The sequence below is a fragment of the Cryptotermes secundus genome, unplaced genomic scaffold, assembly GCF_002891405.2.
Source record: "Cryptotermes secundus unplaced genomic scaffold, Csec_1.0 scaffold2, whole genome shotgun sequence".
Classification (NCBI taxonomy): domain Eukaryota; kingdom Metazoa; phylum Arthropoda; class Insecta; order Blattodea; family Kalotermitidae; genus Cryptotermes; species Cryptotermes secundus.
The window spans coordinates 758,989-785,866 of NW_019728496.1; the positions used below are offsets into that span (position 1 = coordinate 758,989).

The 26,878-nt window shown below is 41.9% G+C and overlaps 2 protein-coding genes across 4 annotated transcripts in view; one reads left to right on the forward strand and one right to left on the reverse strand.

Annotated features, from left to right (window-relative positions):
• Positions 1-20,016, reverse strand: part of LOC111865121 (ras-associated and pleckstrin homology domains-containing protein 1) — a 107,649-nt gene extending 87,633 nt beyond the window's left edge. The window contains exons 1-2 of one of the 3 annotated variants that reach the window (XM_023852868.2): positions 19,809-20,016; positions 7,751-7,826 (exon numbers count right to left, since the gene is read on the reverse strand). In XM_023852868.2, the coding sequence (XP_023708636.1) occupies positions 7,751-7,800 (50 nt within the window). In that variant the 5' untranslated portion in view covers positions 7,801-7,826; positions 19,809-20,016. Of the gene's footprint in view, positions 1-5,074; positions 5,159-7,750; positions 7,827-19,808 lie in introns of those variants that run through there. The other 2 variants (XM_023852871.2, XM_023852872.2) reach the window with 2 other exon arrangements.
• Positions 20,017-20,287: 271 nt separating this feature from the next.
• Positions 20,288-26,878, forward strand: part of LOC111865115 (5'-3' exoribonuclease 1) — a 51,480-nt gene continuing 44,889 nt past the window's right edge. The window contains exons 1-5 of the mRNA XM_023852850.2: positions 20,288-20,673; positions 20,767-20,898; positions 20,982-21,076; positions 22,499-22,712; positions 25,567-25,899. Coding sequence (XP_023708618.1) covers positions 20,599-20,673; positions 20,767-20,898; positions 20,982-21,076; positions 22,499-22,712; positions 25,567-25,899 — 849 coding nt within the window. The 5' untranslated portion in view covers positions 20,288-20,598. The remainder of the gene's footprint in view (positions 20,674-20,766; positions 20,899-20,981; positions 21,077-22,498; positions 22,713-25,566; positions 25,900-26,878) is intronic.

Consider the following 26,878-nt stretch of genomic DNA (forward strand, 5'->3'; position numbering starts at 1 on the left):
ACCTATCGCCGAGGTTAATAATGCGCGCAGGTATGACTCCACTCTCGCTTATACTCTCACGGCGTGGTGCTTAATTAAGCACAGGGACAACTTTAACTTTATCAGCATTACTCCGAATGAGCCACAGCCGGCTGGTTGTACTCTTTTCCTGTACTGACGGCACGCTGTCATGTTCTCGAACGAAAGTGTGGGTTCCCGACGGAAGGGAAGCTGATGGCATCTCTCTGGGCACGATGTCGACCGACGCGTCTGTTGCCCACTGACACTGCCGGTAGCATCCGGCAGTCAATTGTTCCTCACACACGCGGTGTGTTTATTAATAACAGAACCGCACGTGGTTACAGCGTCAGCGCAAGAATGACACAAAGACCTCGTCCTCAAAACTCTTTATATGTGAGATTTCAGGTTCCTGTGTGGGTGGGGTATTACAATTTTGGCTTTTTTAGATGTGACGCAGAATTGTCTGCTATATGACAGGTACAAACGTTTCGAACAGGCATGCATGGGTCGGTGGGGAAAAGTACTGCTGGCCCTCGCCAGTACAATCAATATTGGTTTCCGGTCCCGTCGGGGCCCACGACCATATTTCTGTCTTTCCAAGACTTTTACGTGTTTCGAAATGGGGACTCCTCTTCGACGAGAGGAGGGGTCACTTCCCCTCTATTGGGGTTGAAGGAATCTCGGAGAGACATGCTGTCTACATACAGAAGGGTGAGGTAACAGGTTCCTTGGAAACATTGATACTAACTGCCATACAATAAGCCACAGACCCCAACAGACCACATTCTTATTATTTTTCAAATACAAAGTTTTGAAACCTACGAGGTGAAAACATTTTAATATTTGTGTATTTTAAACCCTTGTCGTGTTGAAATTAATTTATAACAAACGTCACTTTTTTGTCAGTCTGTGACAGCTTAACAATAACTCAACAGTAGCAAATTGTCTCGTACTAACCAAAGAAAGACAGCGAGATAGCGCAGTCGATATAGTGACTGGTTACGGGATGGACGACCGGCGGGTTGGCGTTCCAGTCCCGGTAGAGTCAAGAATGTTCTCCTCTCCAAGTTGTTCAGACCGGCTATGGGGTAGACACAACCTCCTATACAATGGGCACCGGGGGCACTTTTCCCGGAGGCAAAGCGGCCGAGGCGTGAAGCTGTCCACTCACCTCAAGCTAGTGCCGAGGTCAAGAAAATTTGGATCTCTACATCCACTGCCCATACGCTCTCATGGCGTAGTGTTTAATTAGTTTGCAAAGGGACAGCTTTACCTTTTACTAGCCAAATAAAACTGACTATATTTTCACTTATGGTGCCAAATGCACAAACTGTTCAGAACGAAAGTGATCGATATATATATATATATCAATGACACTTGTCGAATGTAGCATGGAAAACTTCAGAGTCTTATCTTCTGATGGTCGTTAAGTGACAATAAATTTCTGCTACGTCCGAATGGACGATATATATACGTATATATGTAGGAGCCGGGATAGCGCAATCGGTGTAGCGACTAACTACTGGCTGACGACTGAGGGGTCGGAGTTCGAGTCCCGGTAGGGTCAAGAATTTTCTCTCCTCCACATCGCCCAGACCGGCTCTGGGGTCCTATCCAATGGGTACTGGGGGCTCTTTCTCCAGGTTAAAGCGGCCGAGGCGTGAAGCTGTCCACTCACCTCAAGCTAGTGCCGAGTTAAATAAAATGAGGATCTCTACATCCACTGCCCGATACGCTTTCATGGCATAGTGCTTAATTCGTTGAGCACAGGGACTTCATTTGATGATTATGTATAATTAATTGGTAGGGATATGGAAGGAAGCCGTCGTCTAATATCCCCGCATATGAGTGAAGGAAACAAGAAAATTCATGAAAACTTCCGTTAGGATAGAAAAGAAGCAGGACGGGCTAATCACTCGAGCGAGACGTTCGGTCGTCTTTAACCAGAGTGAAGCATCTTTTAGAATCTTCCAGCATCTGAGCGAAGACTGTAGGGTATAAATAAGTCGACAGTCACTCGCGCTACCTAGAAAAAACGCTGAGGAGGTCGGGATCGACCCAAACGCAAGTATGACACATCATCGCAGATCTCTACATTTAGTAAACGCAGTTGTGGAGGAGATGGCGCCAGGATAGCTCAGTCAGTATAGTAACTTAGGGTAAGATTCAAGGCAAGGAGAAGAGATTTTTTTTCCATAGCGACAACACCAGCTATGGGGCCCACCTTGCCTCCCATTACAATGGTACACAGGGCTCTTTCCCTTCTGGTAAAACAACCGGGGCGTGAAACTGACACTTGCCTCGATCTAGTGTTGAGACTAAGAACGCATGAAGCTAAGCTCCACTCTTCCCATAAGCCTTCATGGTGCCATTCAAGATTACGGTCTTCCGTATATATATTAAACAGCATCGGTGATAAAAGGAGTTCGATAAGGATGCCCTTTATCACCAATACTAAACAAAAGATTTTCGTAAAGGGCTAATTCCAAATACAATCCTATTCGAGGATGACCACGTGATCGTGGAAAATACAGAAAATGAATTGAAAAGAGCAGCACATACACCGAATAAAGGATAAAAAATATAAAACTATCCCTGTAACAGGCCGTGGAGGCTCATAGGGTTGTGAGACGTCGAGGCTCCCACATTTTCTACACATCGTCTCACATATGTCGGTGAGGTTGTCAGCCTTACGCGCCGGCCGCCATTTACACCCAGGAAAAGTCCTGGTACTCATTTCTGTTAAGAGGCCTAGTCGACCCCAGGGCCATAGTGCGGCTGGAAGGATTAGATCAACTGAAAAATTCATTGACCTCATCGAGAATTGAACCCGAGAACTTCCGGCTTGTATCATATTGCCTCAACCAACTACGCTACCGCTACGCCTGCGCACTGTGCAGTTCTCGCTCCCGCGAAGGTTATATGTTTACGTGAGCGAACAATCATATTTCTTCACAGGTCTATAGTTCGGACCCAAAGCGGACACTTCGCACTTGGACCATCCCCAAAGTCTTCCTGACCGTCCTTACGCAACGGGATTTCCACGTCAGAGCCAAAACTTGGCAACCAGCTCATCAGAATTTTGATGCGATCATCCAAAGATCCCATACTCCGAAATCAAATATTACGTGGACAGCTTTGCCGGAGGGCGTGTGGAGGCGGTAGAATTGCCAGATCATTGCCATCACGTGCGCGTCATGGCAGTACTTAACCCAATGAAGCACGAAGTAACTACTGATATATAGAAACTCAGTTCTTACGTCACAGAACACACGTAAAGACTAATACACATAAAATTATATAACGTTTGTATCCCGTTGAGGTTTATATTGAGTTATTACAGAAACTGGGGGCCACGTGGTAGCGTACTTGGTTGAGGCATTCTACAAGCCGGAAGGTCGCGGGTTCGATTTCCGATGAGGTCATTAGATTTTTTCAGCCGCACAATTGCCCTGGTGTCGACTCAGCCTCTAACAGAAATGAGTACCAGGAATCTTCCTGGAGGTACAGGGCGGCCGGTGCGTAAGGCTGACAACCTCACCGCCATCTGTGAGCCGACTGCCTAGAAAATGTGTGGGCCTTGACGTCTCAGAACCCTATGGGCCTCCAAAGCCTGCTACTGGGATAGTTTTACCTTTTCATTAGAAAAATTAAAATACAATTTTGCTGACAGCTCTATGATTTTACCTGTTGTTTTACGGCATTGTACATGGGTGAACTTGAACCCTCCCTTAGTTACATACAGACAGGGGATAACTAGATGGAGCTTAAAGAGAAAGGGGTATGGATTAGATTCATCTGGCTCAGGATAGGGAGCAGTAGCGCAAGCTCCTGTGACCAAGGCGACAAATCTTTGGGGTGAATAACAATCAAGCAATTTATTGAATAGATGCACAAGCGCAAATTTTTAAAGAAAGACCACGATAGGTTTGGTTCTCTGGATTTCTGCATGAAGCCTCGCTGGTGGGCTTAAAACGCCACTGGGGTGACAGCACTAACAGTCAACATTCTACTTGTTGCTGCAATTGATATGCGCAGTAAAGTAATGATCAAGTCATTTAACAGCTCGTTACTGAATCCTGTAGTATACTTAACTCCTCTGTCAACGGCTCCATCTCGGGTTTCTATGTAGGGGCGACCACTTTGTGTCCGGTGTTATTTTACACAGCAAAGTTGTTACGAAATACGGACTTCAAGAGGACAAATTTTATAAACGGAAGCATTTAAAACCTCTCTAAGTCGGTTCAAAAAACAGCCCAGAAGCGGCTCAGAATTCAGTTCTGTGGTGCTCCTACCAGTTCAAACAAGAATAGTATGTAAGATTTGAGGTTTTCACGGCGGTGACTATGAAGAAAGCAGTCTTCTGGGATGTGGCACCGTGTAGATGTGGTGTTAACCGACGTTACGGAGGAACATATCGCCTCTATCTTCAGGGTAGAAGGAAAAATAAGAACAAGTCTGCTTGTACCGGTTCTCACGGTCTCTTCGCTTGCGGATTTCTTTTACCACTGCTATAACACAAAGAACTCTGCATCTTACTGACAAGAGTATACTTATGTTTCGTAACATGATTCTCACAACAGACGGCGAGTGTTTCCTTAAACAGCGTTAACGATTCAAAACGGTGACGGGGTGCGTTCCCTTTGAGGTACGAACTGAATGAGTCAATACTGTTCACGTCATTGGTTGGACAGGGGCTTTACTATCTCGGAATTTTGACAACGTTAACATAAAAATGTTGTTCATATGCAGTAAAGGCCCTGCTCAACTTCTTTCCTCTGCTCACAACAATGACCTTTACTTTCTTCACTTCCTAAAGCTTCACCCACTCTCTGATGTTCCTCTACCAGAAGAGCGAGACGGCACTTCTGGGACATTTCAGAACAGCACAAGGTTTTCTCCCTCCCAAAATACGTCTCTCACTTCTAACCCCACAATATCTTCCGCCTCTCTTCAGGTTTTTGAGGTTAAAGCCCGCAGTCTTCTGGGATGTGACTACACAATAGCACATCTCAGAAAACCGCTGTCTTAAATTAATAGAATAGTCGACGAGTATTTCGTAAATGTTCCGTACCTTCTGATGCACCAACAGCATTAGCCTGGGAGCAAAATGGAGTGCCGTCCTGTCCACATGTACACACTAACGCGCGCGCGCGCGACCTCACATCAACTAACAGATGAGCGGCGACGACGGCCTCCCTACACCGGAAGTACATGGTCCCCGCCCCCGCCCTGCTAGGATGCTGTGCTGCATGCATCATCAGTACAGTCAGCGCAATTCAGAACACACGTCACAGAAAACGTAATTCGTCATGGGTATGTCTACTGGCATGAGTACCCTACCGACGCTGCGTAACCTCCACCACCTAAACGGCGTCGTTAACTCTTCGACGCCTAAAGTTCATATAATGTTTTTCCTCTTCTTGCTCCCACTTTGGAGCATAGGGCTAATCTATCAGTTTCATGATCATTTTTACAGTCGGTAGGAGCCCTTGGACGGATGATTAGCTCGTCGCAAGGCCTCTACGTAAACACAGAATAAACACATACACATAGCAAACATCCATGCCTTATGTTGGATTCAAACCCATGATCCCAGCTTTCGAGCGAGCGAAGACAATATATGCCTCAGACCGCTCGGCTACCGTGAGCGGCTAAGTTCATATAATTAACGTTTATTAACTCAATAACTGTGTCACAGAAAGCAAGCTCATCTCCATTACAAACACTAACCGGTTACTGCTGTTTCCTGTGAGAAGTATACGAAACACATATAATCCCATCATGATGTAGGGGGTTAAATGACCTACAGGTAAACGAAAGGTTATCCCCGTGCTTAATAAAGCACTACTCTATTAATACGTATCAAGGAATGGAGGTATGGCTCTACGCATTCCTAACCTCGGGTGAATGATTAATTCCATGCCTCCCGCTGCCGTACCCCCGCTATCCACCGGACAAGACCCAAGAGGCGGTGTGGAAGCTGTAGAGAAGAGAAACCCTTCTTGCTCCTGCCGGGAATTGAACTCCAGTTCCCGCAGTTCGAAGGTCATCGATTGGAGAAAAGGGGGTTGTGACGCTCTTCCTCCCCCGATTTCATCTCTCCCAATAACACTTAGTTAAGCACGTAAGTGCTGAAGCCAGATACAGTGTTGCCGTCGGAAGATGTCCGGATGTTACTCCGAGTGTACCGCTTTACGGGCCGCTGTCCCGCCCGCTACTTGTGCCACTATTGTCTGTAATTTATCAGCGACTCAAACACACTGTTGTGGCGCCGTGACTTGTATAGGCTGCCCCGCAAACTCTGCTCCATGCACCATATGGTTCACTCAGCTGTCACCCTAAATGACATGGAGTCTTCATTACGCGCGAAACCATACCAAGTCTTCACGGTATAGTTGCAGCAGTTCTGGTTATGTCAGGAAGACAGTGAAGTCTTTTCGTGGCCAGGAAAACCAAGTTTCGATTTCTTGGGTTTGTTTTCTGTTCTGTGCTGGTTCCTGTAACTGTGTTTGCCTGTTCAGAGCTGAGGAACATCGGTACAACGTTTCTCTGCAAATTTGGTGGCCAATAAGAAAACCTTATGTCCGACAGTAACTACAAGCAGGGGGAAAAAAAATCACTTCTACATCACAGTAAATGTCCGATGAGTACAATACTTAGGTACCTTTCACCTGCTTCACAGCGTGCATATGAAGTGAAATCATGATTTCTAAGTGCCCTTCAAGGACCGTAATATGTAAAAGTGGATCAAAGAGAGGACCATCTGTGGAAAATGGGAATTACACAATTTCGTTTTCGGACCTTCAACGAGTACTTTACTAACTAATGCGATATGAGGTGATTTAAAAACAGTTAATTCTCACAGGGAGTTTTCTAAATATTGACTTCAATCCTGAACGAAAAATTGGGCTTAGAAATGATTTTGGACGAAAGGAAAATGGGTGTAGCCTGACTGGAGGTGTATCACTCAGCTACAGCACGGACTGTACAAAGCAGTGTTCGCTTAACAAGAATGAGATGTTCAAAAATCAATCCCCTTATAAGTGTTAACATGTTTTGATCACCCTGTATGCACAACACGCACTGCAGTTCATTGAAATATCTCTTAGATTAACACCACTTTAAGGATCATTAACACTTAAGACAACAGATTCAAAATAGTACGATCAAGGATAGCTATTCCAGGAATAAACAGTATGTAACCAGTATTTTCTTTTCGCTTAGTGGGGGGTGGAGTCCAATTGGGTCCACTTGGCACGGCGGTCACCTGCCCCGGGTGATGGAGAATTTGGTGGAATGAACATTGGCAGGGGAAGCCGAAGTACTCGGAGAAAACCCGCCCCAGCGCCACTTTGTCCACCACAAATCCCACTTCACCAGACCCGGGATCGAACTCGGGCCGCAGCGGTGGGAAGCCAGCGACTAACCGCTTGAGCTATGGCGCGGGCATGTAACCAGTATATGCATTATATGTTCTGTTCAGAGGGGGGCTAAGGCTGGGGCCACACGAGCGCACAAAATGCGTCCGTTGTAACGAACGTCGTGACGTCCGTTGTAGAAATACACAAGAGAGACGAATGCTACACTTTATTCTGGCTCCATTGCTGACAAAAAACTACGCACCGCATTTTGCAACTGTGTGGTGTCCTCAGCAACGGACGTACTTCGTGCGCTCGTGTGACCCCAGCCTTAGACATCCGAGAGCCCGGCCAGATTAGAACCCGGTATCTATGTAATACATGGTTACCTCCCGGCCTCCATCCAAGGCGTTCTAACAACTGTCTTAGTAGGTTTCATTGGACAAAAACCGCCACACCGTTAACCTGAAACGGACCAGAGGAGACCGAAGTTAATAAGCGGACACACAAAACAGACCGTCAATCTGCTGTTATGTAAACTACTTACAATTCTGTCCACACCACCGTTCGTATTCGTGAAGTCCACATTCAGGGACGACATCTGTTGCTGTTCTTGAAGCCAAGATACGTATATGAGTTTCCGAAACAGACGTAATCCAGATATCCTTGCCATTATCCCAGCTTGGATCTTCATTCATTACTGACAAAACTGTCCTATCAACAATGCCGTTATTCTTCCGTTATTGTTGGACCGGAAGTCAATGTGATTAGCGAGCAAACAGTGCACTTGGAGAGTTAAAGCAAGAAATATAAACCGAAGACAGTAATCAGATGATATACTTAAGAATACTAAAAGAATGCACTAGATTCGATCTCCCTAAGAAAATATTATGTAAGACAAAGCTATACAAATGTATCATGCCAGCATTTCACTGGAGGGAACTCCACCAAAAAGAAAAAGATAGAACTCAGTCAAGATATTTCACATGACACGCCATTTTTTCGAAACCTCATGGAAATAAGCAACTTTGGAGACCTAGGCATATATAGCAGGATAACAAAGTAAATTGACAGAGATCGTAGAGAAATCCAGTCTTCGGATGTGGGCTGAATTCAAGTGCTTCAGGATAGGGACCAAGATATGTGTGTAATAATGTAACGTTTCTGTCATCCTCATGACAGAAGACGTAGGCGGCAGGTTCCTCCGAAACACCGATATCTATGTACCAAGTTACTCAGTGTCAATTCTAGAAGACAGTAATCCGGATATTCTACAAGTTTCAGGCAAAGATAAAACTCGTTTCCTCGCTTTACCTTGAGGAAACGAACACGCAACAGTACTACGAAGAAATGGACCTCATGCTGCTGATTGTTACGGCAAAAGAAACAACTAATAGCTTAACAACTGACGATCTCATTGCGATATCTACGGGTTCAGTCTTGTTTCTCCGTGGTCATGCCCATCTCGAAACATTAATGAATAGCTCTATTCAGAAAAGTTTACTGAACTCACTTAATGAACACTGTATAAAACTTATTCAGTGGCATCTTACGTACTGTTCTTGATCGGTGGCAGAAATTCCTTTATAATTTATTACATGTTTCGTCAACACAATTCCTGTATCAATGTAATAAATTCATACTTTTTCTTCACAACATGTTTCGACCATTTATGGCTATCATAAGGTCAATCATTTTACATCCAGTCTACATTTTTTGCTATTTTTTTTCCGTACTCTGGCCAATACTTACGAAAAAAAAGTATATATTTATTCAATTTATACAGGAATTATGTTGGTGGAACCTGTAATAAATAGTTCACAAGAGGGAAAAAATCATGAATATTAAAGAAAACTTCTACGGTTATTTACTAAAAAAATAATTTGATAAAAGAACAAAAAGGAGACTAAATAAACACACTTTTAGAAATACTGACAACACATAACACCACGCACGCGCCAATCAATACAGCTAACATTACACAAATGGGCACCCCACATCACCTCAACAACCTTCAGTCCAACACACACACACACCCTACGGGACACCAAAGTACGAAACTTCTATGTTATTAAGAGTTCCATCTTCTGTGATATAACACCGTGTAGTCCGTTGAGAGTCCATCGACGTTTCGGAAGAACAAATCGCCTTCATCTTTAGGGCCAAACCGTGCTTTCTATTATGAGTCCATCGACGTTTCGGAAGAACAAATCGCCTTCATCTTTAGGGCCAAACCGTGCTTTCTATTATGAGTCCATCGACGTTTCGGAAGAACAAATCGCCTTCATCTTTAGGGCCAAACCGTGCTTTCTATTATGAGTCCATCGACGTTTCGGAAGAACAAATCGCCTTCATCTTTAGGGCCAAATCGTGCTTTCTATTATGTTTCTGGACACTGTCCATCGTCCTGTCGTTATCTAAAAACACCGTCTTGTTTATTAAAAAAATAAACAGGACGTTGATTTTAGATAAAGACAGGACGATGGACAATGTCCAGAAACATAATACTTGTACATACTCCATATTATTAATTATTAATATCAGATATCATCGCACGGTAAATATTAAAATATTTTTCCTTTGCTATACTTGCTGACATTTTACATGCAACAGGAAAAAAGCATTAATCAGAAGATACAAAACATGAAACCCTTTTACTGATTAATATTTAAACATATACAATTTTAACGTATTTTAGAGTTTGACAGTATAACTCACACAGCGGCTCCGGTCTAGAAAACCGAGATTAACTGCCGTGGGGATCCGTTGCGCCGACCACGCGACATCTTTTATCCGTAAAAGTTGGCACTAACTTTGCCGACAAGCGGCGGTCGCTCGGTCGGTATAGTTCGCTTGCGGACTACAGGCCACGGAGTTTAGTTTTAGTTTAGATCACAAGAGCCCACCACTGTTTAACTGGTCAGGTTTTTAAACTTCCGTATCTTACTGCCGTCCGTGTTCTCACACTTGGTCGCTCTCAACAGAATGCGCCGTCGGGTCCATGGACAGATGAGGATAGTAATGAATTAGTCAAGCCTCTGCGTTACAGTGCCTCACTCTGCCTCACACAATGTCCAGCTACTTCGTGTCACTCTCTCCTCATGAGCAACCTCGAGGCCAGTTCTAAGGAAATGGCTTGTACCTTACTTCAATGCCAGGGCCGCGCCATAGCTCAAGCGGTTAGTCGCTGACTTCGCACCGCGGCGCCCGGGTTCGATCCCGGGTCTGGTCAAGTGGGATTTGTAGTGGACAAAGTGACGCTGGGGCGGGTTTTCTCCGAGTACTTCGGTTTCCCCTGCCAATCTTCATTCCACAAAATTCTCCATCATCATAATCACCCAGGGCAGGCTGCAATAGGCCAATCAGTGGCCGCCGTGCCGAGTGGACCCAGTTGGACACTAAGCGAATTTAATACCTCAATGCCATCAATTGCTAGTGTGTTCATAAGTTCTTATCTTCTGTAAATTTTTCGAACAAGGAAAGATGTCGCTTTTGGTCTACTTTCCTTGTTGACCCAGTAAGTGGTAAAGGAAATATTATGTCGATTTTAAATCACCTGAATCTTTTTATCACTAGAACCTTATTAATTCCATGGAGCAGTCTTACTTGAGCTGATCACAGTGGCCGCATGGTCTGAACTGTCTTCGCTCGCTCAAACACTGGGATCGTTCGTTCGAATCCCATTTGAGGCATGCATGTCTGTGTGCGTTTATTCTGTTTGCGCTGTCCTGCTTGCAAGTAGCGGCCTTGCGATGGGCTGATCGCCCGTCCGAGGAGTCCTACCGACTAAGAAACTGAAAAAAGCGGCAGAACGTTTATAGTAGTGTCAAGTGTTCGTAAAGTCAGTTCAGTACCGTAATGCCTTATCATAGTGCTATTATAAAAATAACAATATTTGCGTTACATATTTTACAGTCGTATAATTCTTTGCTGTTGGAGGTGTTTATAAATTCAAATAAATTCAAAATATAATTTCAAAAATATTTTCATCGACGGAATATGCCGCCTTTGGTCTACTTTCAGTAAGCGATACAAAAAGTCTAGCTAAATTATTTTAAAGTAGTTTATCGATTTCCGTATCACTGGAGTGTTACTAACCACGCTGAGAAGATCCTTCTTAAGAACGTAACTGTCGCTCAGCTAGCACAGAACGTCCTCACCTTTCATTAAATTCGAAGGTTCACTACCATGCTCATGAGTCCTGCAGCTGGATACAATCTTGCGATGGGCTGATCCCCCGCCCGTGGAGTCCCACCAGCTGTCTTAGATTAAGAAACTGAAGTGAAACGAGACATTTCCCTGATGCCCTGTGCTCCAAGTGGGAGCAACAGGAATAGAAGAAGAAGAGACTGTCCCATCATTTTCTTGGACGGACTGAGGAAAACCGACCAAGAAGCCGATCTTTGGGCCAAGATTTAAATTCGGGACGAAAAAGAAGCAGGGTTGTTACGCACCGGTTACATACTGTAATTTGTGCAACCCTGGATGTTCACTGCTTGCATCCCTGATTCAGTTACTATGGGAACTAGATTGTTTGTTTTATATGAGATAAAAAATATAACCCACTCTCGCCAAATCAGGTAAGTTTCCAGTAAACAGTTAAGCCAAGTTTGAAGATATTTTATTCTGTTTGAATAAAGGCGCCTTTTCGGCTGTAGCTTCTTTCACAGTTCACATACACACACACACACAGAGCCAAGGCTGTCGTTATCACTGCCTTGCATGGCTACCGAATGATAAGCATACCCCCACAGGGCCGTTCACCCAGCGGGGCTCCCATTAGACGTGACGATCAGAGCTTCATCTTGAGGTCTTGGGAACGGTTACAAAAACAGCGGGTCACCGGCTATTTTACACGTCCTGGAAAATGTTTCGCAAATATAGTGTGCGCCATGAGAAGAAAAGATTGAAATATGAACGCATTTCATTATTGTACGGATGTCTTTGTTATCCGCCTGTCAAATGCAGACACATACATACAATATACTGACGTTTGAATACATGTGGGGTAGGCCATGAAAACAAAAGAAAAATATGTTAAGAAGACAGACGAACTTTTAATTGTTGTGTAGATATTAGTTATTTGGTTACTGGCGTTTGAATCGTAGTGTAGGGCATGAAAACAAAAGAAAAATATGTTAAGAAGACAGACGAACTTTTAATTGTTGTGTAGATATTAGTTATTTGGTTACTGGCGTTTAAATCGTAGTGTATGGCATGGAAACAAAAGAAAAATATGTTTAGAAGACGACAGAAGAACTTTCAATTGTTGTGTAGATTCGTTATTTGGTTACTAGCGTTTGAGTTCATGTACTATAGGCCACGGAAACGAAAGAAATACACAAAGAAACGTCATACAAACACACAATTATTGTGTAGATGTTCTTGATTATCATCTGGTTCAGCAGACAAGGATGTTAATGTAGTGCAGGTGATAGAAATGAAAAAGAATGAAATATGAACACGATTTCTTAATTAGTTGTTCGACTACTTTCGTTAGTCTCTGGTTCAGCAGATAACGCGCTTCCCACGTGTATAGCAGATGACATGGATCAGCAGTGTATGCCGCCCGCCACTAGCCTCTGCGCCGACGAGGAGCATGCGATGTTCCTCGTGGGTTTCTAGGACACTTCAAGATGTCTGTATCATGAGAAGGCATTAACCTCGAAGCTAAAACAGAACGAAAACGAAACATAACGGAGGAAGTGTGACTGTATCACGTAACAATGAAAGTGTTTTCATTTCTCTCTTGTTTGCGAAATGGAGCGAGTCTCACGTGCGGTGGATCTTCATCTGAGGACTCCTTACTCAACTCCCGGGGTTTCCAAAAACAGCGGACAAATATTCAAGATGGAGGTTGTATAAATCGTCTCACAATAAGAGTCAAAATAAGAGAAGTGGTGGTAGAAATGAAATCCTAAGACCCTTTAGTCGGATATACACGATCAGATAGGAACTAAATATACAAAAAAGATGACTGAAGAGGTACTACATATGTAAAGAGACTGAAAGATCATGTACATAGAACTGGCAAATATAGGTAGCCAATCATGGCAGGGAATTATTAATCTATGGGATAAAGGGCAACAGGAAGTTCAAAGAGACACTGGAAACACGATTTTAAGTCGCTACAGAAAATAAGTTTCCTAATCCATAAGGAACAGGATGGGATAGTATGGATTGGACAGATCTGGCTCAGGATAGGGACCAGTGGAGGGCTCTTGTGAACAGAGTAATGAACCTTCGGGTTCCATAAAATGCTGGGAAATTCTTGAGTAGCTGCAGAATCAGCGGCTCCTCCAGAAGGGCTCAGCTCCATGAGTAAGTAAGTAAGTAAGTAAGTAAGTAGGTAAGTAAGTAAGTAAGTAATCCATAAGGTAAAGAGTCGGTATGACGATGGGCTACGGGTTGGATGGCAGGAATTCGATTCCCGGAAGAGGCAAGATTTTTCTCTTGACAGTGCCCAGACCAGCTCTGAGGCCCACTCAATCCTCTATTCAATGGGTACGGGGGGGGGGCTCTTTCCCCACGGAGTTAAAGCGGCCGGGATATGAAGCTGACCACTCACCCCCATATAGTACAGGGGTCAAGAACGGTGGAGCTATACCTCCATTTCTCCATACGTCTTTATAGAGTGGTGTTTAATTAATTAAGCACAGGGCAAACTTTTTAAACCCATAAGGACATGAAACATATCACTGCAATTATATGTAATTATGTAGGGGGGATAAGTGTCCAAGTAATTTAGTACCAGTAGTTCATAGATGTTATACCATATGAAGAGTGACGTAAATATGTAATTACATGTAAATTAGGTAAGGGATGAAGAAACTAACAATGCTTCCCACGAAACCGATAAGAAGTAACACCATCAGCAAAAATTTCGTTCACACAGTGGATTTCCTCAGTGAAGAGATCATATCACCTTAGTGTTTGTTTTTGTCCTTATCGGTCAGGGTCATATTTGAAGGGGCTACCTCCTCCCTCATGTCTCCCGAAATCTCTGAATTCCTACTTTATTTTTTTTACTAAATTCAATTATAAGAGACAAGTTTGGCAACGGGGACATTAACGCGTACACCAACACAGAACTGAAACGAACTTTATGAAGCAAAGTTATTCTTGAAAATTTTATATTTGCTCCGATGGTTGAGAATTTGTCGCCCATGAAAGCCGGGGTCGTGGGTTCGGATCTGTTTCCTGTGAGGTACGAACTGAATTCTTATATATTATTCTTATACACAGCCGGTCACGGTAGCCGAGCGGTCTAAGGCATGCACTGTCTTCGCTCGCTCGGAAGCCGGGATCGTGGGTTCGAATGTTTCCTGCGAGGTACGAACTGAATTCTTATATATTATTCTTATACATTGCAGGTCACGGCAGCCGAGTGGTCTACGGCATGCACTGTCTTCACTCGCTCGGAAGCCGGTATCGTAGGTTCGAATCCCACATCCCCACCACGCGACACCCTCTATTCGCAAAAGTTGGCACTAACTTCACTGACAAACGGTGGTCGCTCGGTCGGTATAGTTCGCTTGCGGACTATAGGCCACGGTTTCTTTTTGGAGCTGGGTAAGGGAAAATTCGTATGGTAATAGACCACAAACATACCTATACAGTCTACGTGAAATATCGTTTCCAAGTCAATAATTATAAACTTGGGTGTGCAAAATTTTGAGGAAATATCGCACAATTATATTGTCAACAGAATCTGTATGTGAAGATATATAATAATTTCTCACACACAAAAAAATACATAAACAATAATAAATTTTGTACGACCAGAAATCTATGTCATGTGGCAAATAGGCTTTACGGATTCTGCACGGAACTAGTCATTTTTCAAACAGTAACGAGTTTATTATCTGTTTCTTTGCAAAGGTGTGAAACTGCAAGAAGGTGTTTCACACCCAAGGCATTATAAAACGAAGTAATAAGGCTCCAAGAAATTACTATATTATTGGTCGTGTTGTTGTGCCATCTGGTAGATATTTGCATGTTTCAAAAGAACCTAAAAGCATGTCACTCCTAGAAGTTTTTTTTTAATTCGTTTAGTTGGGGGTGGAGTCCAACTGGGTCCACTCGGCACGACGGCCACTGATTGGCCTATTGTAGCCTGCCCCGGGTGATTATGATGATGGAGAATTTGGTGGAATGAAGATTGGCAGAGGAAACCGAAGTACTCGGAGAAAACCCGCCCCAGCGCCACTTTGTCCACCACAAATCCCACTTGACCAGACCCGGAATCGAACCCGGGCCGCCGCGGTTGGAAGCCAGCGACTAACTGCTTGGTTACTTTCTACCAGACTACCCAGCGTCACATCCCACCAGGAATCTTCTTGGTGCTCATTTCTGTAGGGGAAAAAGAATTTTCTCTTCTACACACTGTCCAGGCCGACTCTGTGGCCCACCCAACCTCATATCCAATACGTACAGGAGGAGGGGGGGGGTCTTTTCCTGGGGTTAAAGTGGACGGGACGTAAAGTCGACCACTAACCTTCATCTAGTACCGAATTCAAGAAAGGTGGAGCTATACCTCCACCCCCATATGTCTTCATGGTTTGCGCCGGGAAAACTTCATCTTTACTTTCTGCCACTATAAAAATCTGCTGTCACAAAATCAATCACACTTCAAGAAATATCTGAATTAAAGTTATATATCTTTATGTGACGTACCTTTTATTATGCATGTTTTTTTACAATGAGTTTTTAGGAAAAAAAAACGATGAAGATGGATCTGAGTTTCATGTAAAGCAAGATGTATACTACACTGATTCGAATCAATATTTGATTTATCTTGTTCTTGCAGACTCCTTCCGCGAATACCAAATTACATATAAATCAGTTTAACGCGGTTTTAGGGGACGTTTAGGTTTACGTAATGCAGTCCTTAATCTCTCCTTCCTTCCCCGAAATCTCTTATCATAATATGTTCTTCTGATAACAAGATAATTCACCTTCCATAGTTCACTCTCAGACTGTCTCAAGAAATGCCAACCGTTTTGCGTAAATGGGAGGACAAGAACAGAATTTCTTACATGAACAAAGTTTGACAATGCGTCCCCCTCAAATCATTCATCATTAAGAGTGTCACGCGGTAGCGTAGTTGGTTGAGGCACTATGCTACAAGCCGGAAGGTGGCGGATTCAAGTCCCAATGAAGTGAATTTTTTTTTTTCAATTGACCTAATCCTTCCAGCCGCACTATGGCCCTGGGGTCGACTCAGCCTCTAACAGAAATGAGTACCAGGAATCTTTCTGGGGGTAAAGGGCGGCCGGCGTGTAAGGCTGACAACCTTACCGCCATCTGTGAGACGATTGTCTAGATAATTTGGGACCCTCAAAGTCTCACAACCCTATTGGGCCTTCACGGCCTGTTACCTTTACCTTAGCTTACTATCAATTATTGTACAAATTATACAGGTGTATCGGGAGGAATGGTCAATATTCTGGGAGGTCACAGTACCGGTTATTCTAAGCAGAAAAGTGTGAATGTACATGTGTCCTACTCCGAAAGGTTTCACTGTACAGACGAGCAACACGCCAAGTCCTCACACGAACTACAAAGTGCATTGATGTAGGCGGTAGTATTTTCCAAAATGTATTACACTAGGTAAACTGTACCAACTCTGTCACAAACAAAAAACTAAAAACAAAATCGGTGGCTTAAGTCCGCAAGCGAACTATACCGACCGAGCGACCTCCGCTTGTCGGCGAAGTTAGTGCCAACTTTAGAGGACAGAGGGTGTCGCGTGGTCAGCGCAACGAATCCCCACGGCCGTTAATTTCGGTTCTCTAGACCGGAACCAACTTTGTCACTTGAACAAGAAATACCGATATTAGAAACAGTACGTAATAGCTCTTTCTTAACAATTTTGGAACTGTACATTGAAATAGCTCTATCTCGGAAACCGCTCGGAATAGGACCCATGTACGAGTACATACACACTTTTTATTTAGAATGATTCATACTATGACCTCCCAGGATATTGAACTTTCCTCCTGCTACACTCTGTATTCCTAACTTTCGAATGAGCTGTAGCTGTTATTCGAGCATGGTGTGGACTGGATTAAACTGGCTCAGAATATGATTCAGTAGCGAAATTTTGTAAATATGACAAAGACGCTTCTAGTTCTATTAAAGGTGGAGAATTTCTTGACTGTCTCAGTAATTATCAGTTCATAAAAAAAGAAGTCAGCTCCCTGAAGTTACCTGAGAATAAATTGAAAACTTTTGGGTCCACGAAAGATGAAACGGAACTGAAATCACTTAAAGATTTTTTAAGTTCTTACGGCGGTAACTATGAAGATTACTGTTTCGTGGAATGTGGCGGCATTAGTCTAGTTTCGGATGCACCTGCTGCAAGCTCAATCTAAACGTTTATAATTATATACGAGAACACACGGAGTTATATACCAGAACTCCGCAATCGTAAAGTAAAGGGAAGTATCATAAGTTAATAATTTTATACATATATATATTGTTGTTACTCACTTACTTACTTACTTACTTACTTACTTACTTACTCACTCAAGGAGCTGAGCCCTTCCTGAGAAAGTGCCAATTGTGCAGCTACTCAAGAATTTCCCAGCACTTTACAGAACCCGAAGGTTCACTACCGTGTGCGCAAGAACCCTCCACTGGTCCATATCCTGAGCCAGATCAATCCAATTCATACCATCCCATCCTATCTCTCTAACATCCATTTTAATATTGTCCACCCACCTACACCTTGGTCTTCCCAGTGGTCTTTTTCCTTCTGGCTTTCCCACCAATATCCTACATGCATTCGTCTTCTCCCCCATTAGTGTTTTATGCCCTGCCCACCTCATCCTTCTTGACTTGATCATTCTAATTATACTTGGAGAAGAGTACAAGTTATGAAACTCCTCATTATGCAGTTTTCACCAACCTGCTGTCACCTCATCTCTCTTCGGTCCAAATATTCTCCTCAACACCCTCAGTCTATGATCCTCCCTTAAAGTCAGAGACCGAGTAGTACATTATTGTTAGGAAGGTCAAATTAAGAAAGGTGCAATCGGTCGGTCACAAGCATGAGAGAAGTAGGAAACATTACAAAATTTTATAAAGGAAACTCCCTGAGACCATTAGAGATGTCTAGGATGGAGGACAATAAGGCATTAAAGAATCTGGTTAAAAGAAATTAAAGTGGAAGTTGTGGTAATGGGTGGCCGGCAGGTAAGGCTGACAACCTCACCGCCATCTGTGAGCCAAATATCTAGAAAATATGAGAGCCTCCATGTCTCACAACCTTATGGGCCTCTACGGCCTGTTTCAGGGATAGCTTTACTTTTTTTTTGTTGGGGTAAAGTAAAGTTGCCTGTGTGTAGGCACCATATCATAAAGATGTATGAGGGAGTAAACGTAAAACCTACATGTATTCCTAACATAGGAACTAGATGGTAGTCATCTTCTCGCTCCGGCCGCTTTAACCCCAGGGAAAACCACTATTAAAATGTATCTGTGGGAAATACAAAATTCATTGATTTGGGAAGAGCCAGGTGAATAATGGATCATGTTTCTATAAAGAGGATTTCGTGAACATGTAACAGTGAGACCCTGTAAAAATATACAATTTCAACATTTGGGCAACTACTTCTCGGAGATCTTATTTAATTTGCAATGAAACAAGAACTGCAATAATTTTAGGTACGTAATGAAAGTAACTAAACTCTCTGATATTAAAAACCCGGAAGTTTCCTGTCGTTAACAAAATAACCCATCACTGGACCTCTCTCGTGCCAATTAACTCCCGTAAAATTTGTCTTAAATTTCCCGGAAAGCCTTCTTAACATTATCATACGTCCGTCTCGATCTTTCAGGCATAAGATTTCAGTAAACTGACCGGAGGTTAAAATGCCATGCAGCCTCAGACCTCGTCACCACCTTCAGTAGGCATCCGCCTTTACCTATGATTCCACCAGACATTTTTAAAATAAAAAAATACCAACTTTTAAACAACACAAGGAAAGTGTATGAAATGTCTCATTGGGATCCAAAGGATTTGTACCGCCTCACCCCTTCGAGGGGTTGCAATCCATCCGTCATTTCTTCTTAGAAACTTTGCCTGACGTGTATTCCAGAAACACAGAGTCATTGTGTTGATGAATCGGTACAGCTGTCTGCTCTTAATGTATGTGGTTCCATAATCTTAATGCCCACGTGTAAAACACCGTGATTTGCCGCGAATCTCCTTTGTATAGAATCGCAAATTATTGATCAGAAATTGTGGGTCAAATCTCCAGTACCTCGAGAATTAGGAGGCGGGGATAATCACACCTACCTTCATTCCAGCCCGCCGTTATATCCCCAGTAAGGCGGCTGTCATAGATAGCAAGAGGTGGGCCGATACCTTGCCATTATTCGGACACGGAAATTCACCTCTAAGAACATTACAGTTCAGTGAGAAATGATGCAGGTACTTACCCTGTTAGAAGAGCAGGGATTGGACGCAGGGCAAAATAAATCAGTCGTCCATCACACCACTGAATATGTATAAAAAATTACACTCACACAAAAGCAACAGCAACACACAAATAATTTCACTCGCGGGACAGCGAAGGAATGCCAGTTGCTGCCACAGACCCATGTCTACTAGTCTGACTCAGCCATTTATTGCGCAGAAGCGATTGCGCAGAAATAGTATCTTGCACACAGGCGAGAACATGTGTTTGCTACCGTAGTTACGAACAACACGTCAATTCTGCATTCCAAATGCTGTAGCTGATCCAGGAACGCTATGTGCTGCCATCTGTATGTGTCTTTATAACTACATTCTAAGCGCCACAGTTTGATCGACTGTGCTGCTGTTCTGTGTGTGTGTGTGTGTGTGTGTGTGTGCTTTTGACGTACACATTTGTAGATCTGAACCAATCAAACACCAGTTCTGTGAAGTGGTAAAATCACGGCACGTAGATAGCAGGACTAGCAGGATCAGCAAGTTGCAATTTTGATTTCGGTATAATCATGGACTTAAATATAATGAAAATATGGCTTTCGGAATGCTCAATAAAACAACAACAGGAAAGATAATAGTCTTCCTTTCCTAAAATATGGACACACCTGTAATATAAGTCACTTGTGTAATTTCACTATGAAATGAACAGATATGCTTTGTTAGCGTATTTTGCACACATTGGCAGTGTTGGAAGATACGGGACAGAAGGCAGTGTAATCGTTAGATTATAATTGGGAAGGATTGCATTTGTATATTACAATGGGAGTGCCGAAATTTTTTAGATGGATAAGTGAAAGATATCCGTGTTTAAGTGAAGTTATTAAGGAGTATCAGGTACCGTCACCATCGAAATGTGAAGTTTGAAGCAGTAAAATTTGTTTCAGGTTAAGATCACGGTTGCTATCTAATTATGCAATCTTGTTTCAGGTCCCAGAATTTGACAATTTATACTTGGATATGAACGGTATTATTCACACATGTTCACATCCAAACGATTTCGACCCTCATTTCAGAATAACAGAAGAAAAGATTTTAAAGGATATTTTTCACTACATTGAAGTAAGTTTTCAAATTATTTGCACTGAAGGTAATTCAGAATTCACACTGATGTAATCTGAATCTTGACATTTCGTTTTCTGCAGGTTCTATTTCGAATGATTCGGCCCCAGAAATTGTTTTTCATGGCAGTTGATGGGGTTGCTCCAAGAGCTAAAATGAACCAACAAAGAGGTCGCAGGTGGGTCATAAAGAACTCATTGTCTTTGTAATGGTAAAGTGGAAGGAGAGACATGGCATTGTCTGGTCAGTTGAAGCTCACAGTATTGTAGGTATTGTAGGTTGATTTGCAAGAACATTTGTGAGTGATAACAGCTTAGTATATAGTGGTGCACTACAGAGATAGATAATGCAACATTGTTAGTAACTTGAGGGTTCATTATTTCTTTACTTAAAATAATGTATTTTTCTGATTAATAATTAAAAAACTAAGTAGTAGTTTTGTATTTAGAGGTATGCATCTGGCAATGAAAATGTCAGATCTTTGGCTAAATAACTGGGTTGTTTACTAGTATGATACAGCGGCATGCAGTGCTGTTACAAGTAAAGGGGTTCCTGATCCAGTTTTACATTACTTAATTAGGTTAAACCTAATCTTCCTATTACCAAATTCGAAAAAGTGTAAAGAAATTTTGGACTTTTTGAAGGCATTAAATGGAATATGATTGTAACATTCAGTAGGATTTTAGAAGACTTTAGAAATTGCCTTTTAATGTGGTAGTAAGGTTTAAGTTTATTTTCAGACTATTTTGAAGGATTGTAATTAATTTATTTTTTATTTTATAACTGACTTTTTATTGCTTCAGACTGGGAACCTTTGAGTCCATTGTCAATAGTGTCACTTTGACCCAGACATAAGTTAGCATCTCTTAGTAGAAGATGTGTATGCAGTTTGAGCTTTGTGAGCATTACGATGGAATAACCAAGCATCTCAGTTGAGTGGGTAGCACTCCTGCCTCAATTTCTTGGCCTCAAGACTGGCTACCCAGACAGACATTTTTCATTGTTTTTCATGGTCTCTGCAGGCAGATGCCAGGTTAATACTCAAATTAGGTCATGACTGCTTCTTTCCACATCATTTCAAATTTGTTATTCATTAATCATTCAACCATTCACACTTTGAAGGTTGAGGTATTGATAGTATCTTTAAATAATTGAAAAGTGTGATAGACTAATGTCTCTACCTTCTGGATTAGCTGCTGAAATTTTCTCTGTGTTCAGTACATTTTGTATTAATCAAAGTGCTGTGTTCAAAATTAAGGTATGTAACTTCAGGATACAGTGACAACCTTGGGTAAATAAGATTACTTCTTGTGTGAGTCAGTAACTTCAAACTAAATTCTCTGACAGTTTAGGGGTCTTGTGTAGTTTAGGACAGTTACATTAGGATTAGCGACCAAATGGAACATGAATTCAGAAACTGGTCACTGTATTCTAAAATTTTTCCAACTACATCTCACATGTGCATAATGAAGTGACATTTTGAATACTACTGAATTGCTGAAGTGGATTTTGACAGTTAAATAACAGCACTTAACAAATCTCACATAAGCAACAGAAACCAAATAAAAATGTTTACCATTAAAGTAACTTATTACTTCAGGTTCCGATCAGCCAAGGAGGCAGAAATTCTTGAACAAAAGGCCCGTGAACGTGGTGAGGCTCTGCCCTCAGAGGCAAGGTTTGACTCAAACTGCATCACTCCAGGAACAGAGTTCATGGCTCAACTGCATGAGCAGCTTAAGTATTTTGTGACATACAAGGTCTCCACAGACACTCTGTGGCAGAATGTGAAAGTCATTCTGTCAGGACATGAGGTGAGAATTTCTGTCGTCTTTTCAGACTTCTTCATGGGATTTCCCTATTTTCATAAGTTCCCTTGTTCTGGAATTCCGCAACTATTGATCAGTTCAGCCCCCCATAGCTATCACTCATTTCAGTCCCCTTTTTACAAATTCTTTTTCACCCTTCTGTATTTGTATGTCATGTGCACCTAAATTTTGTAAAGTTAAATTGAAGAAAAAGCTTTACATATCAGGTGTGAAGAATTTATAGAATGGTTTCGAAATACATTAAGCTCTCAGACTTTTTCATTTGTTGCCCCACTGGTCATTTTATAAAAATACTATGGCCAAACCATAATTCCTCTTTTTTCCAAGAACTGTATTTTTTACAGTAAAATATGTTTGCTAATATCTCGATTGTTAACAGAAATTCTTTTTTCTGAGACCATGTTCTGCCCGCCTTGATCATCACATCCCATTCATTCAGAAGCACTTCATTAAACAACAGTCAATGAATTAAAAAACATCTTCAGAAACTTTTTTTTTGCCATTGCATAAAACAAAACAAAATTAATTTAAATAAAGAACATCATTGACAGTAGCTTTGAATTACCTGAAAAATATGAATGTTTATGAGCATAATGTGCAGTACATATTTTGGGACATGTTTGAAAGAATGAAATGCACATTATAGACTGGAAAATATAGTACTGTCTTTATTTCATGTGAAACATTATCTCTAAGACATTTTGAAGTTTGTTCTTGGATTGTACTAGTATTTCATCATGTCATCGACAAGTGGCAGGTCATATGCCCTTCTGTGTTTTTCTTTGACCAAAGAATTCTTAGATATTTATTGATACACACCAAAGAAGATAAAAATATATGGGGTACTGCAACAGCAGGCACTTGTGCAGATACAGGCAGGGTGCCATTTAAAAAGTATTCTTGAGGTTAAGATTAACATGACACTGCATGTGTCTATGTATGTTAAATAAAAACTGTTGGTTTACATGAAACTCACAGTGAATATTATGTCGCTGGCAAGTACCTCACTGCACTTTGTAATTTCCTGCCATTAACATGAACCAAATAAACGTCCTAATTGTACTTAAAACTTACTTACTTTAATTACTTACTCATGGAGCTTAGCCATTCTTGAGGAGCTGCCAATTCTGCCGCTACTGAAGAATTTCCCAGCATTTTATGGAATCCGAAGGTTCATTACCGTGTTCACAAGAGCTCTCCACTGGTCCCTATCCTGAGCCAGGTCAGTCCAATCCATACCTTTGTGTCTCTCTAAGATCCATTTTAATATTGTCCACCCACATACTCCTTGGTCTTCCCAGTGGTCTCTTTCCTTCTGCCTTTCGCACCAATGTCCTATATGCATTCCTCGTCTCCCCCATTCGTGCTACATGCTCTGCCCACCTCATCCTCCTTGAGTTGTACATAAGACTAGTTCATTAAATGTAGAGTTATGAAATTTTGTATAATCATAAAAAAGTAAAGTAAAAGTAAAGGTATCCCTGTAACAGGCCGTGGAGGTCCTTAGGGTTGTGAGACGTTAAGGTTCCCACATTTTCTAGACATTCGGCTCATAGATGGCGGCAAGGTTGTCAGCCCTATGTGCTGGCCGCCCTTTACCCCCAAGAATATTCCTGGTACTCATTTCTGTTAGAGGCTGAGTCGACCCCAGGGCCATAGTGTGGCTGGAAGGATTAGGTCAATTGAAGAAGTCAATTGACCTCATCGGGACTTGAACCCGTGACCTTCCGGCTTGTAGCACAGTGCCTCAACCAACTATCCTGCCGCATGCCCCTGTATAATCATACATCCTGAAAAATGTACAACGTTATTAAAATCATGTTCAACTTAAAAAAATGGAAGCATTACAAACAGATGAAGTATAAATTTGCTCTTAAGTGCCTTGATGATGATTGTTGGGCACTCTGATTATATTGTCATTTCTGGCTCCTATTGCAAGTGGTTTGTAGGCTGCCTTAGTCAAGCGTTTAGCTGCCATTTTGTTTTGTAATTGGTATAACCCTGGCAGAGTCAATTCATGCCCTTGTATGGATAGGGAAGATATTTTATGTATAAAATCGGAAGTTTTCATGGTGACTGGCTGCAGTGATAAAGAACAGAATCATTATTCTGATATTTCAGCAGAGATCACATTCAATTGGAGTCATTCAGGTAGCTCAACTTTGCTTAAACAATTCATACACTTGCATACTACAAAGTAACTCTTCGCTCCCAGCAACTTGGCTGCTGGCTTACTGGCTAACCAGGATATTTTTCTTGGTACACCAGTGGTTTCCAGTGTTTCACTGTAAAGAAGTGAATAACATATGTTCTATTTATATCCACAGATCCAAAAGCTACGTGCACCATAAAATGTCAGACGAAGGAAAAGAGGGTTCTGAAAGAGAAATATTTTATCTTGTCATGGCATGTTACCGTACTATATAATTTTGGTCCGATATAGTAGTATTCACAAAGCACTGATAAACAACCAACTTCAAACATGGAAGCAAAGTGGTAAGGAATGCTGAGCCAGATCAACTACAGCATATAATTCTCAAGAGAAGTGATATTGTGCTGGCTCATTTGTGGGATGGATGACCACTTGAATCTTCCTGTTCTTCATTTAGCTATTTCATTGTCAGTGAGAACTGATCTGTGTTTTATGTATGTGTATGTGTGCTTTAGACAAGCGTGTGCGTGTGTATATGATGATGCATGTTGCTTATCACGGCTTGTCCTTGTGGAGGAGGAAACAGTCTGTAAAACATCACTTTTGTTCTTTTTCAACTTGATTGAACATGTGGAAAGATAACAGTGCTAAATTCTTGTATTATATAGAGATGTTTTTATGTTGTAGACTCCAGGGGAAGGAGAACATAAGATAATGGACTACATACGATACATGAAGTCACAGCCTGACTATGACCAAAATACCCGTCACTGTCTATATGGGCTGGATGCAGACCTTATCATGTTGGGACTCTGTTCTCATGAACCTCACTTCTCCTTGCTGCGAGAGGAGGTCAAATATGGACGCAAGGCTAAACAACAGCGTACATCAACTCCTGAGGAAACAAAATTTTTCTTGTTACATCTCTCTCTGATGCGGGAATACTTGGAACTGGAGTTTGAAGTTCTCAAGACAACGTTGCCCTTTCCTTTTGATATTGAGAAAATCATAGATGACTGGGTAAGTACATACATATATATATTTTTTTTATTGATAGTGGGGTGGGACTAAGTCCCTTGTACTGTGGCCACTTCTGGCCTATTGTACCAGCCCCAGATGATAGGTGAGGGTGGTTGTGGAGCAATTGGTGGAATGAAGATTGGCAGGGGAAACCAAAGTACTGGGAGAAAACCTGCCCCAGCGCCACTTTGTCCACCACAAATCCCACTTGACCAGACCCGGGATCGAACCCGGGCTGCTGCGGTGGGAAGCCAGCGACTAACTGCTTGAGCTATGGCACGGCCTTACATACATATATTTCACATTTCACAAGTCCAAAATACAACAGACATGGAACTGGTCACAAGCATAATACAGACAAACAAACAAAGCAGAAAGACAATACAAAGCTAAACAAATACTGTAACTAATTTACTGTATGCTCCAAAAATTCATCAACTGTATAAAATGAGTTATTCATGAGATATGAAAATGAATTGTTTTTAAAACTGATTCTGTCCTTTCTAAGACTTTGAATTGTCTTTGGCAATCTGTTCGTAACCTAATACCAGTAAAACATAGTGCCCTTCTGGAAAACAGAAAGATTTGAAATTGGAATATAAATTTGATTTTTGCTTCTAGTGTTCAGGCCATGAACCTCTAAACCTGAACAGAAATTATTTTGATTATCTGTCGCAAACAGCATAAAAAAAGAAATATATATTCACATGACAATGGTAAAATATCTAATTTCTTAAAGAGACTTCTACACAAGTCTCTGGATCCCACTCCCAGTATAATCCTTATTAACAGCGGGTTTTGAACTAAAACAGTTCTGAGGGCTGGTAGGTAATTTATCCATATTTAATTTGAAGGAGGTGAAATCACACTAAGATTGAAATTAAAAGAACTTTAGTTTTACCTGTTTGGCCACACCATAGCTCGAGCGAATAGTTGCTGGCTTCCTACCGCGGCGGCCCGGGTTCGATCCTGGGTCTGG